We start from the raw sequence: 14,165 nt of genomic DNA, 5'->3' as shown, positions 1-14,165 counted from the left end.
AAACAGACCTCTAAAAGATATTTTCTGTAAAACCAATTTCCATTTCTTGAGCCTCCCTTCTACTTTTTCTAAAATATTTTTCCATTTTTTGTCAACAGTATCTTGATACCCCAGGTAATTCCCAAGATATTTAAACCCTCCCTTTTCCAGGTGAGTCCACTAAGCAGTTTAACCTCCTCCAGCCCATACCCCATCCTCAGAGCTTCACATTTTCCCCAATTTACTTTGGCAGCAAAATTCAGAACACTGCTTAGTAAAAAGTTACTGTCATCCTGTTTTTAACAGGAATAATAACATCAGCATACGCTGATATTTTAAACACAGAGTTACAGTTTGCAAGATTAAAACCAGTGAGACCTGTTCTCAGTTTCTGGAGGAGAGGCTCTATTTACCAGGGAGCACAGCATGACTGAGAGGGGGCAGCCCTGTCTGACACCCTCTGCACTTTAAAAGGAGCACTAAAACCTCTGTTAATATTATGTACACTCTCTATGTCTCTATACAAGGCTTGAATCTTGGCAATAAGACGTGAAATGAACCCAAAACCTTCCAAAATCCGCCACAGATATGCCTGTTCATCTGCCAAAGATATGCCTGTTCAGCCCAATCATATCAAAAAACCGAAGAGGTCCATAACATCCTAAGTTAGATTTATATTGTCTGTAATCAACCTGCCAGGTAAACAGTGTGTCTGGTCCACCTGAATGACCTGCTCCATCACCTTTCTCAACCTGTTGGCTAAGACCTTGGAGAGGAGTTTGTAATCAGTACAGACAAGGGCGACCAACTGGTAGGTCCTTATATTCTGCAGGTCCCCTTTTTTAGGCAGGATTGTGAGGACTGCGCTACTGCAACACAGTTCCAAGCAGCCTGTCACGAGACTGTCCCTGAGAATGCTCAGCAGATCTCCACCAATCACTGAGTAAGAAGCTTAGTAGAAGTCTGACGGCAGATCATCTAGGCCAGGAGCTCTCCCAGTTTCTAGGTTTCGCAGTGCTTCAAACAGTTCTGCCAGGGAATGACAGTCTCCAGCTACTTGTTAGCATTTACTGACACCTTTGGCGACCAGTAAGGAAAGAAAGCAACATGTCTGGTTTCTCAGTGTATTCAGTTTGAAAAAATTCCTTATATACCCCTTTTCCACCAAGGTAGTTTGAAAGCCAGTTTGGAGCCAGTGCCTAATCTTGAAACGATTCTATGCATTTTTGATAATCAAAGACCCGGCTTTTGGCCAGGAAAACTGGTTGGAGAGTGACACCAGCACTTTGCTGGTCTAGAACCGAGAACCACTCACACCCCTACCATTGCCTTGGAGGGTGGCTGCCCCCTCAACGGGACCCCCGGCCGTCCCATAAGATATCTTTTGAGGATACTGCTTATCTTTTGAGGGTTTCAGGGGGGCTGGAGCCAATCCCAGCTTGACATTGGGTGAGAGGCAGGGTACACCCTGGACAGGTCGCCAGTCTATCACAGGGCTGACATACATATACAAACAACCAATCACACTCACATTCACACCTATGGGCAATTTAGAGTCACCAGTTAACTTAACCTGTATGTCTTTGGACTGTAGGAGGAAACCAGAGTACCTGGAGGTAACTGTCTAGCATTGCTGTGAAAGTGGAGAGGTATACAGATATATACCATGAAGTAATGACTTGGCTCTGTGGCGGCTTTCAAGCCCGTGGAAAAGCAAACTGGTTCTTAGAATGTTTGCAAGTTGACCCAACTCCAAACCGGCACTAGCACCAGCCCAGAACTAGCACAAGGTTTGCGTTGCTGGAAAGGGGGTAATAGACCTGCAATAAACCTGCTGCATATCTGCGAATCTCTGCAGACTCCTGGAGCAGCTGTCCATCGCTGGAACGCAGAGAATGCATCAACCTCCTCTGTCCATTTTTTTTTCTCTCCAACTTAAAGAAAAATTGAAGAGGGAGCATCCATTAGAGCAACGTTCTGAAACCTACTATGTACCGTAGTGCCTCTGCTGAATATGTCTGGCAAGTCAGCTAAAGTCAGGATGATAGCCTATATTTATTAACAGGCGGATAAGTTATTTATGCACCGCTGCTGCTATGATAACGTATAGTTGCACCATGTGCCATCTAACATTGTTAATCAGGCGTGTACATTTTTTGAGAAAATGGCTTAAACTAATGTTAAATCGTTTCAAGTATTTTCCTTACTGATGCAAAATTACATTTGCCTGTGAGTTTCTTAACAGCTTATTACTCCAGCGATGAAATAAATCCATGTGATACCCCTTTTAAGTTTTAGGTCAAGTTAGGTCAACTTTAGGTTTTAAGTCAAGTTTTTCAGTAAAATTAGTGATTCTCCAGGTCAGGGAAAGCGTTAATATGACACAGTGATTAAATAAATGTAATAATAAATAAAGTGTAATTAAATAAAAAGAGGATATTGAATTATATTTTTATTAAGTTTAAAAAAAATAAGCAGAAAATGTAATGATTGATTCTGCATGTTTCATGATAATAGAACTAAATAACCAACCAATGGGTTTCAGTGGGGCATGACAAACTACAGGCCCAAGTTTTGTGTTCATCAGACTGACTGACCATTGCCAAGGAATAACATCACTTCTTATTACCCAGAGGAAGATAATCTTTTACAACTTTTGCATTTTGTGGACTCTAAAACTTTTAATAACTTTTAATCATAAAGACCATTAGATGCTACATGAAACAATTTATGCAGATTGGACTTCAACCTAAGATGAGTTTGACAAAGTAGGTCTCACATATTTTGCAGTTTTGTAAAAAAAAATAAATGTGAAAATGGGCATGGGCTATATCATGTAATTTCAGCTGAATTCAGGGAATGCGTGCATGTAAAGTTTTTGAATGTGCAATGTCATATTTGGTGTCTGACGTGTGCACCATTATGTACCTTTCCTGAAAATTTCACTTACATGACTTTTACTGCTGCAGTACCACTTTTACTAACAGAAGAATTAAAAAAACAAAAAAAACAAAAAAAAACAAACTAGACCTGCAGGCAGGTATTAACAGGGTCCAAGGTGCTATTTGCACCTGGCGGACCATTGAGGCGATGCAATTCGGACCTGCAGGCCCTTAGTTGCAACGAAAGTCTAAGGTTGAGAGCAGAGCAGACATTGTAAAACATTCCATTAAGGTTGGAATGTTTCTGGCAGGGAAAGCATGGTTAAACTAGCATCTTTCTGAGGGGTATTTCAGTGGGGTATTCCAGAAAGGGTGATTAACCTAGCTTGGCATAAACCCTGGACTCGGGGGTCGAGTGAACCTAATGCAACTTACCCCAAGTTTTAGGGTACATTATCCGACAATCATTAGTGCCTTTAGATGTTACGTGCAACAATTTATGCAGATTGGTCTTCAACCTGAGATGAGTTTGAAAAAATTGGGTTTGCATATTTTTCAACATTTTTTTTAAAATTGCACCCAGTGGCCAATATACACCATATTTTGCAGAGAACCGCAATGTTTTTCCTTTACAAGTTTGGCTTTTTTTTTGGAGTATAAAAAACTCTCTTAATATCTTGAGATCATGAAAGTACATAGAAGTTACGTGCAAATTTTCATGCAGCCTAAGAGTAGTCTGAAATACCAATTTTAGCATATTTCATGATTTTATAACAAAAGCACCACCTAGTGGTCGATTGGCACCAAATTGTGCACAGAGCCTCAGTGGACCATAGGAAACTACTGAGACATGTTTTGTGCTTATAGAAGTAACTGTTGATATATGCAACACTTCCCATTTTGATGTGTACTCCATTCATAATGGGATATGATTGTTTATAGATGAAGAGGAGGAGAGAGGGGCTGGGTGACTCATCGGAAGTCCAATGAGCAGTCTGCTCCCTCCTTAGCAGCATAACTAGGGGATGGTTCAAGGCAAGCCTGAGCCAGCCCTAACTATAAGCATTATTAAAAAGGAAAGTTTTAAACCTACTCTTAAATGTAGAGAGAGAGTGCCTGCCTCCCAGACCCAAACTGGAAGCTGGGTCAACAGTAGAGGGGCCTGATAGCTCAAGGCTCTGCCTCCCATTCTACTTTTGGAAATTTTAGGATCCACAATTAAGATTGCATTCTGGAAGCTTAGTGTTCTATTGGGGTAATAGGGTACCATGAGGTCTTTAAGATAAGATGGTGCCTCACCATTAAAAGCTTTGTAGATGAGGAGAATGATTTTAAATTCTATTCTGGATTTTACAGGGGGGCCACTGCAGACAAGCTAAAACAGAAGAAATATGATCTCTTTTCCTAGTTCCCGTCAGTACTTGCGTAGCAGCATTCTGGATCAGCTGCATAATTTTTAGAGACTGTATGGGCACCCTGCTAATGAGAAATTACAACAATCCAGCATAGAAGTAACATGTGAATGGACTAGTTTCTTTGCAACTTTTTGAGACAGGATGTGCCTGATTATTGCAGTGAAGTATGCAGTATTGCTTGAAGTTTAGCTAAGTGATTGATTTCCTCTGGCTTCATTGATAAATATAATTGGGTATCATCCGCATAACATTACAGGGTGATGGAGTGTTTCCTAATAATATTGCCTAATGCAAGCATATAGAAGGACAATAAAATTGGCCCATATACAGAACCTTGTGGAACTGCACCCCCCCGGAACCTTGTGACTTGCATACATGGAGGATTCATTGTTAACCAGTACAAACTGAAATTGATTTGATAAATAGGACTTAAACCAGTTTTGTGCAGAATCTTTACTCCCAATTAAATATTCCAGTCTCTCTAATAGGATATAATGGTCAATGGTGTCAAATGCAGCATAATTTGATGTCCAATTGCAAATTTTATTTAGATGCGCACTAAGTTGATGGTTAGTTATAATGTAGACGATGTTATTGATGGTTCACTTTCATGGAGATAACTCTCTGTAATTCTATTCAAATCTTTCCACTTCATCATGTTGCTGCACTGATGTTTGAAAAAAGATGTATCCAGACCATTACAACCATATCTAAATATGAATACTAGTGAGAGCACATTCAAGATGATACTACGCCATATGATTTGAACTCCAGAAGCATTCATGAATATAATAATACAACATGACCATATTAATATATTGTGTCACGTCACATTTTAGTGTGGTTATAACTCTTCCCTTTACTAACACTAAAAGCAGTGTCCCTGACAGAAAACGTATAGATCGAAATGTATTGCTTTATCTGTCAAGATCCTTTGTCCCTTATATATATTAATAATATATGTAGTGAAATATGTACATACAGAATAAAACTATTGAACTATTTCTCAGTGTACAAAAATTTGATTACTATTGACCACATAGACTCAACCAATATATATAAGATAGGTAGAATCCCAGAAGAACGGACAACAGAAACAAGGCAAAGGAGGCATTCTTTTAGTATCGGATATAGCTTCAGATCCCACACAGTGACAGCTATGTAACGTTACCAGGATCTTTTTTCCGGAGGTCAGTAAAGTCCAGAAACATACAAAGCAAGAATACTAGAAAGTAAATCCTGAGTATGAAGTGGATTTCCCGTAAGGTCATGAAGTTCACACAAATTGGTCATGTGACATGATGTACCAACTCCTTAGCCTTGGAGTCTAACATCTACCTGGCAAAATAAAACTTCAAATATATGTGGAGCGATAAGTAGAATCTTACGTTTCTTGAACTAATACATAAACCAAACATAAATGCCATATTTTCATCATGTTTCTATATTGTTCTTACTTAATTGGCGCTATTTTAATTATGTCATCTTATTGCACCCCTTTTTTCCTGAAATGGATTAATGGCACATGCCTGGAGAATTAGCGCCACCAACGGTTCATCTTGATGAACCAGTTCCTAGTATACTCATAAGAGTAGTGGGTAGAAACAAGCATTAATTTATATTTTCTCTTGCAAAACTTCTCAAAATTTGGTTAAAGTTTGCACTACATTCGGATGGAAGCCCAGTTACGGACATCTGTGGTAAAATTTGACTGAATATATATCATTCATCCAGACACACATACACTGAGCTGTTTACTGTCCATGTGTGTGTGCAGAGGGTCTGAAGCCTTTGCTGCCCAGCCCAGTCAGAGAGCAAGTAGATAAGCTGGTTCCTCGTCAGTGCTTCAGCCTCAGTTATGACCTGGCCTGTGACAAGCTTTGCAGTGACTTTCAGGAGGACATCAGCTTCCACTTCTCTCTGGGCTGGACCATGCTGGTCAACCGCTTCCTGGGGCCCAAGAATACCCGAAGGGCCCTCATGGGCTACAACGACCAGGTAAAAACCTCAAGGACCCTCTCCCTGACCAGTGTCTAAGCACCTGAATTTTTCTTCTGAGACTGAGTCAGTGAAGCCTCTAGAGAGTAGAGAACATTTGTCCCTCAAGAGCTTATTTGGCAGATGGCACCCCTAATGGACTGAAATCACAGTGGACCTTATGCAACAACATTTTTGTAATCTTCTCCTAAACCTATTATTTTCCATAAGGTTTGATCGTAACAGTTTCAAGTTAGATTAATCAAATTGAATTAAAAAAAATAAATTTAATTACACAAACTTATTGTAAATCACATTTAAATTTCATGCCGCTTGTTCATTCATAGGTGCGCAATTGTGTGATTTGACCATTTGCACAGTAACTCTAAAGGAGCTTCAAGTCAGATACAGTACAAATTTGCAGTGTGAATAGTCATATTAGGAGAATCGAAAACCTGTCAAGTTCTGTGTTACGGAATCATACTGGGACATAAATAAAGTGAGCTCTCATTACATTACAGAAAATGTCCTGCTTAAGCAAAGTGGTCAATGACTAAAATGGGAGGTAGTCAAGAGTTAATAATAGACAGTGTTCACCTGGACAAAGACCTGCCTAGAGATCCTGAGGCAGCTGCTGGACTGTGAGAATTTTCCATTGAACAGTACAAGATGTAAATGACAAAATACTGCAAAAAAATAAACAAAATTAAAAAAAAAAAAAAAACTCTCACAAACATCTTAGTAAATTGGCCGGTCTGAAATATGTAAGTATTTGTTACATTTATTTAATTGTGCGTTAAATGTATTTAGTTATTTGTTTGATGCTATTTCAAATTTAGTATTTGAAGCTTTGTTTATTCCTCTAATCTATGTACATTTAGTATGTGATGCTAGCAGTCTTGCTAGCATCACGCTTTAGCATCATGCTTTAGTCAACCCTTGTTACCAGTCATGACAGCAGAGCTGGTATTGTTTTCACCTTGAGTCTGTGTGTGTCTGTGTGTCGTCATGGCAAAATGTCCTGTAGACACCTACTGTAGCGGATTGCTACTAACCCTAAACCTAACTACCACAGAGGTGCTGTATCAGCTGTGTTCTCCCTATAGGTCCCTCGCCCCATGGCCCTGACTCCAGTCAGCACCAGCATGCCTCCATTCCCACAAAACTCTATGACCCAGGAGGAGCTGATGGTCTCTATGGTGACAGGTCTTGCCTCCCTTACCTCACGTACTTCAATGGGCATCCTTGTGGTTGGCGGCGTGGTGAGGAGACACACACACACACACACACACACACACACACACAGACACACACATTAGATCCGATACGGAAGAAATGTGAATCATGAATAATAAAAGCCTTTGGCTAAAGGGAATGGGTGAAAGAGGAAAAAGGGAGATTTGGTTCAGTGCTCTGGCGAAAGCTTGTAGTGGACTTTGAGTTAAGTTCTTTTGTTTGTTTGTTTGTTTAGGTGTTCCCTGCTTAAAAAAACAGTCACTGGATTCAGCAAAGAAAACAGTATATAAATTAGAACTCTATATGTGATCCGATTACTATTGTCACCATACTAACTATTGTAAGTATGGTTACTGTGTCATGTGATCTGGTTACTGTTTCATGTGCTGTGATTACTGTCATGTAACTGTGACTGAATCCAAATGTCCAGACTTCATACTTGTGGACTTCATGGACACGTTCCCTGGAAGTCCCTGAGTGCTGTCCAAATCCACAATTCATCAAATCCACAAAGGGTCTCAAGCACACTTACTGTGGACCTCCAGAGAGTCTGCCTAGGGTGCAGACTTCAGCCGACTGTCCATAGTGATATGGTTACGGATGTAGAAAAATCAGAGTAAAATTTTAAATTACAATATTAGTAATATGATGTACCAAAAATAAATTTTGAAGACATTACCTTTTTTCATTTTTTTTATTTATTTATGTAGTAAGGATTCATATTGCACATACAGAATATGAATAGGCTGATCTGCAAATTACATGCAAAGGTTTTTTTTTGTCCATCTCTGGTGTGAGGAACCTCCGTTAAAGGTTTAATGTTCATTTAATATTGTGTTTTGCAGCCCATGTAAAGGGAATATTTTACTGCTCATTGTGACCATATGTGTTATGGACTAATGTAGCAGACCTGCGCATATCAAACACATTTGTCAATATCATAGCATTAAGAACCATAGAGAAAAATACTTTGAAATGAGTTACAGGGTCAGAAATTTCAGTTAATCTCCATGGAAACACACTGTGTTTGCGGGGGCTTGGTCTGCAAATCCAGAGGCTGGACCTTTGGATTCAGCCTGTGTCATGTGAACCATATGACTGTCGTGATCTGATTTCTGTCATGTGTTCTTACATGTGTGTCATTTTATCTGATTGCTCTTTCATGTGATCTCATTAGTGACATGCAATCTGATTGCTGCCATGTGATCTGATTACATGAAGAAAAGTTAGTTCAGCGAACACAACTGGTCAGATAGACCAGGGATCTTTTCCAACACTTACGGTCTTGAGCATTAAAGTGTGTGTTCAAGTGCCACCAGGTAGTAGACGGGTGTGTCCCATTTAAGAAAAATGCCAATACACAGTATACTTATGGCTGTGCCCCAAGTGGTAGAGCGGGTCGTCCACTGGTTTTGATACCCGGCTCTTCCAGTCCGTATGTCGAGGTGTTCTTGGGCAAGATACTGAACCCTAAATTGCCACCAATGTATCGTTGGCGTGTGTGTGTAGAAAGCACCGTATGTATAGAAAAGCGCTGTATGAATTTGTGTGCGAATGGGTGAATGTGGCAGTAGTGTAAAGCGCTTTGGGTGGTCAATAGTGGTCGACAATAATCAACAGACATGAAAAATATTACTATTATCTAAACATTACTCAACCATGGTAGAACCTCCATCGGTGGTTATTACTCTGTGTCAGATATATATTCTTAATGACACTGATCACATTGATATTTTTACGTATTTGACACTGTCAACATAAATATAAATAACAGTATCATATAGTTGTAATATTTATAAAAAATTAAATCATATAATTTATAAAGTACAAATATCCATCATTATACTACACACTGTATGTTATACAAGAGTCCTGACTGTAGATTTGATATGAATATTATGCACGTATGGACATTCAGTTACTATTTTTATTATATAATACGCATCTTATTATGAAGACTCCAGACTCAGTACATTAATATTGACTTTATTTCTACATGCTTGGTTGAGTTCAAGCCATTACCCACCAACAGTCTTTGGACACCAGGACAAATCGCCATCCAACCGTAAACTTGATGGAGCTGAATCCATCCTATGGTATCTTGTGTTTCTGCATTCAGATGGGGGAGGGTTTAGCCAGACCTAAAGCTGTTTTCTGTGTGCAGATCTGGAAGGCAGTGGGCTGGCGTCTGATCGCCCTTTCAGTGGGCCTCTACGGGCTTCTCTACATCTACGAGCGGCTCACCTGGACCACCAAAGCCAAGGAGAGAGCCTTTAAGAGACAGTTTGTGGACTATGCCAGTGAGAAGCTGCAGCTCATCGTCAGCTACACAGGATCCAACTGCAGCCACCAAGTCCAGCAGTGAGCATGTTAACTGACCACACACACTATAACTGTGCACCCCAGAGCAGTATGATGTTTGGTTTAATTAGTGATTTGAAAGAAAGATTTTGTGATTTCAATCTCATAAAACGTTAAACCGTCAACCCTTTTTTTTTTCCAGACTCTTTGTTATTATGTTTCTAACCCTGTTTGTGCTGCTGCTGTGGTTATCAGGGAGTTGGCGGGTGTGTTTGCTCAGCTGTGCCAGCAGGTAGATGTCACCCGTCAGAACCTCGAGGATGAGATCACTGACATGAACAGGAAGATCGAGCTGCTGGACAGCCTGCAGAGCAAGGCTAAGCTTCTGCGGTAAGAACATCACCACACCCAGCGTGTAGGAGCCTTAAACCAGCTAAATTTGAAAGCACATATTTTCTCTCTGTTTTGGACCACCATCCACACCAAGACAAAACAACATCTCCCAAAAAAGAACTCTGTAAAAACAGTCGCAAGAGTGGATTAATCTGAAAATGCTGGCTTCATGTTGTAGTGTGGACAAAGAACAACAAAATAGTGTGTGTCTGCTAAGAATAGGTTGGCAGCTGTGTGCTGGTAAAGTTAAGAAGACAACTTTCTGTTGCCTCTTACTCTCACAGTGATCACTCATTTAAATTAGTAGAGTTACACAACACAGCTCTTTTCATTAACCTATATTTACTTTCAGACATACACTTTATTACATGAATGTGGATATTATTAATGTTTGTGTTTGTTTTGCTGTGTTAGGAACAAGGCAGGCTGGCTGGACAGCGAGCTTAACATGTTCACCCAGCAGTACCTCCACCACAGCAAGTAAACCAGACAGAGCATCCACCTGACGATTAAACAACATCAGAGGAACATTTGGTACACCTCCTGAAGTTTCCCCTCTAGTAGACACACTTCTGTATTTTGAAGATAATGGGAGGAAATAGTTAACAGTATTCTCAATAGAAGAGTAGAAATAAAATGGATAGTTTGAATGTCTGACGTGAGTGGAAGGAGTTACTGGGTGGTGTTGATATGGATGTGTGGACATGTGTTCAGGATGGGATTACTGTGATCAGCTGGTGACTCATCACACAAATGAAAAAAGATAAAGCCAGACTCGGGAAGTAAACATTGCCTCAGTGTATTTCCTGATGTAATCATTTATGGTGATATGCAAATGAACAATAAACCTGAGGTCTCCATATGGCTGATAGATGTGACTCCAGGACAGAAGTACAGTCTGAGCTCTCCTTGCATCTTTATTGACATTGTTAAGTGACTCATACGGCTTCTGTCAGAAACTCTACTCTGTCCTTTTTTTTTAATTCCACATAACTCTGCCATATAGAACTTGTGTAGTTTTGGTTTTGTATATACTGTACATTGGGAACTAGAAGAGTGCCATGCTGAAGTAACAGGCAGACCATATGAGCGAGTGGAAGAAACTTTTTCTTATTTTAGTAGGATAATTCAGTGAACTGATGCAAAATAATTTATTCCTCCAGCTGTTGAAGTATATTGGGAAATTGTAACCTTTTTTCAGAGAATGATGCAGAGAATGAAGCAATCAGAACTGATCTTAGTTCAGTTGGAGGTTATTTGAAATGGCAATGGGAAAGAAACTTGTATTGACATGTTCACACTTTCTCTTATGGTTACAGTTGAAATGACAAGAAAGAAAACTACTATTCAATCTTAACGCTTAGTTCCATGAGCACTAAGTAGAGCTTATTTTATCTGTGCACAAGTCAGAAGGTTTTTTTTTTCTTGTTACAGTTCAGTGTCAGAGTGGACACCTGACATACTGATTGGTAGTTATTCAAGCAGTTCGGTTTGATAGCAACTGAACTAGATACTACCTGTTTACCCATTTAATATTCCTTCTGAGAATGACCATACATTTAATTTTTTTTGAGGATAGATTATTTAGACTGTGGATTAAGTGAATAGATTTTAGCAAGTTTCACAGCGAAGCAGAAAATATAAGATACCTGTATGTTGCAACTTTAAGGCTGGTGTTATTCTACATTTTTCTTTTGTCAACAAATTCCATGTGCAAAGCCAAACCATCAATGTGTTTATCCATCCCCCACCACTTTCTGACTTCCTTACTTTCTCTGTGGCTTCCAGCTCCAAGCCCATTGGTCCTACTAAAGACATAAATCTTTAAAAACACCTCACAAATACATAGTTTTATTTCCTTTTAAAAGTCTGAGTAGTTTCCTTTCAACTGCTGGGCACTGTAGTCTTTATTAAACATTAATCAAACAGGAGAATGAAGTGCATTTGTTGGGGACTATATTCAATTGCAATAATGGAGCTCTATGGCACAGAAAAATAAGATATATCAGGCTTTGGATACACACACAATACTTGTTAGTAGGAGATATTCATTGTTGGTTTGGGTCTTTTCACATAAGTTGTTAACAAGAAGTATATATAGATTATCACAAGACTGATTTTTTAACTGGAACCCATTATAAATTATATTAGTCAGTCACAATATTTAGCATGGCTACAAAAAAACAATAGGACCATATGCAAATTGTTAAACAATTGAGGCCAGACTGCCAAGTTAAATCTCAGAATCTGACTTTATTTCCAGTCAAAATTCAGAATTTTGACCTTTTCTTGGGATTCCCACTTTAAAGACACCCTCCAAATATGTGTACCAGCATATATGCCATCTATTAATTAACAAATGTCAGTACAGAAATGCCAAATATATGTTTGAGGTCTTGTAGAAACAGTCTCCATTACAGTGAAGTTTATTTTTACACTATAAAATGTCCCACTGAGCACATATCCTGGTCACTATTCTTTAATAACCAAATTTAAGGGCTTCTTATGAGAAATGTCAATGCTATGTGTTTATGTAAAACAATGGCTCTGATTCAGCTGATATATCATTAGATTTTTTTTCATGGATTTTTTTTTTTATTTTTTTATTTTTTATTTCCCCAACTACGAAGTGTTTTGATTTTTAAAACATCAAAGTGGAGCTTAGAGGGAATTTGTTATGTCAGGTACACTAAAAACAAAATCAGGATGTGCAGCTTTATTTCTGCTTTTTCTAATTAAACTCAGAATCCTGACTTTGTTGACTATTCACAAATTATCTGAGACCTCATAATAACATTTCTGTCTTGCACTGAATGCATATGTGGGTTGGGGTCTGTTCTCTGCTTCTTTCAATGTCACACATGGTTGTAGTTCAAAAGAGAGGTAGAAATCTCAACTACATCCAATGGGTATGTACGAGTGGCTTATTCCAGAAACATCCCCCTTTATGAAATGAAATTTTACTTTTGGTTTCTAAAATGTGTATATAATGTAATTTAATAATTTGCCTTTGAATGGGAAAAAACAGGGATATGTTGAAAGAGAAGAAACCACATCAGAGTGGAAGTGCCTGGATTTGTCCAGTATGTAAGTCTTGGTTGATTGGGTCATGCTATAAAAATAAAGCCATAGACTGTGTGTTGCCAAGTGAGCAGGAGGGCTGCTGTACAACACTTCCTTCAGAGTGAAAACATGCACTTTACCAAGTTGCTTTTTTTAAATTGTTTTTTCTTCTCAATAATGGTTGTCTTTCCGCAATATGTAAAACCACAATGTAGTTGTTTTTGACTTCAGGAAGGTGAAAGTAACTGCATGTAGTGACTGTTGTAGTTTGTTGACCTGTTAAAAAGTTAAAACATGTGTGTATGTAAAAAATAAAGGTGCCGCAATGAGAAAAACTTTATTTACAGTTTATTGAATATTTGCAGCAGTTATGTAAACTGAATTAGGTTTGCTCAGTTGTCATCAAGTGATAAGTGGTTGTACTGCATATACTACTTTCCTGAACATCCTCTTATATGTCTTTGTTAAAAATAAAACTATTAGCTGATGTATGATCATCTTAGCTGAAAAATATTTAAACCACCCCACCACTACCAATGTCAAGGCCCTATCTTCACCTCCCTACGGGAATCTACAGTAGACTGCTATTTATACAAATAAAGCCTCTGCATTCATGTTAACTAGTCTTCCCTGATTAAACTATAAGGAGAGATGCCCCACTAGGCCTGATGCACTGTATAAAAAAAAGCCTGACCCTCTGTTCTCTGATGTCAGTTTTTTTTAATTATTTTTTTTTGCTCCTGGAAGGGAGCAGGTCTTGCGAGTAATACAACAATCTTTTTTAAATTTCTTTAAAAAAAAGAATTTTTTAATGTTCCATGCACACTACTTAAGCAACCTCAAATAGACCCACAGATGTGGTAATCAAAATTTTGAGGCAGATAAAGCTAGAGGTGTGTTCAGAGGAGTGCGTGCTCAC

The 14,165-nt window shown here is 38.8% G+C and overlaps 1 protein-coding gene across 3 annotated transcripts in view; it reads left to right on the top strand.

The window, feature by feature from the left end:
• Nucleotides 1-13,735, top strand: part of mfn2 (mitofusin 2) — a 40,424-nt gene extending 26,689 nt beyond the window's left edge. Inside the window, exons 14-18 of one of the 3 annotated variants that reach the window (XM_040151820.1) lie at nucleotides 6,054-6,274; nucleotides 7,360-7,515; nucleotides 9,654-9,850; nucleotides 10,046-10,180; nucleotides 10,598-13,735. In XM_040151820.1, the coding sequence (XP_040007754.1) occupies nucleotides 6,054-6,274; nucleotides 7,360-7,515; nucleotides 9,654-9,850; nucleotides 10,046-10,180; nucleotides 10,598-10,667 (779 nt within the window). In that variant the 3' untranslated portion in view covers nucleotides 10,668-13,735. The remainder of the gene's footprint in view (nucleotides 1-6,053; nucleotides 6,275-7,359; nucleotides 7,516-9,653; nucleotides 9,851-10,045; nucleotides 10,181-10,597) is intronic. The other 2 variants (XM_040151819.1, XM_040151821.1) reach the window with 2 other exon arrangements.
• Nucleotides 13,736-14,165: the final 430 nt, after the last annotated feature.

The sequence above is a fragment of the Xiphias gladius genome, chromosome 18 (genome assembly GCF_016859285.1).
Source record: "Xiphias gladius isolate SHS-SW01 ecotype Sanya breed wild chromosome 18, ASM1685928v1, whole genome shotgun sequence".
NCBI lineage: Eukaryota > Metazoa > Chordata > Actinopteri > Istiophoriformes > Xiphiidae > Xiphias > Xiphias gladius.
This window is presented reverse-complemented; position numbering and strand designations above follow the sequence as displayed.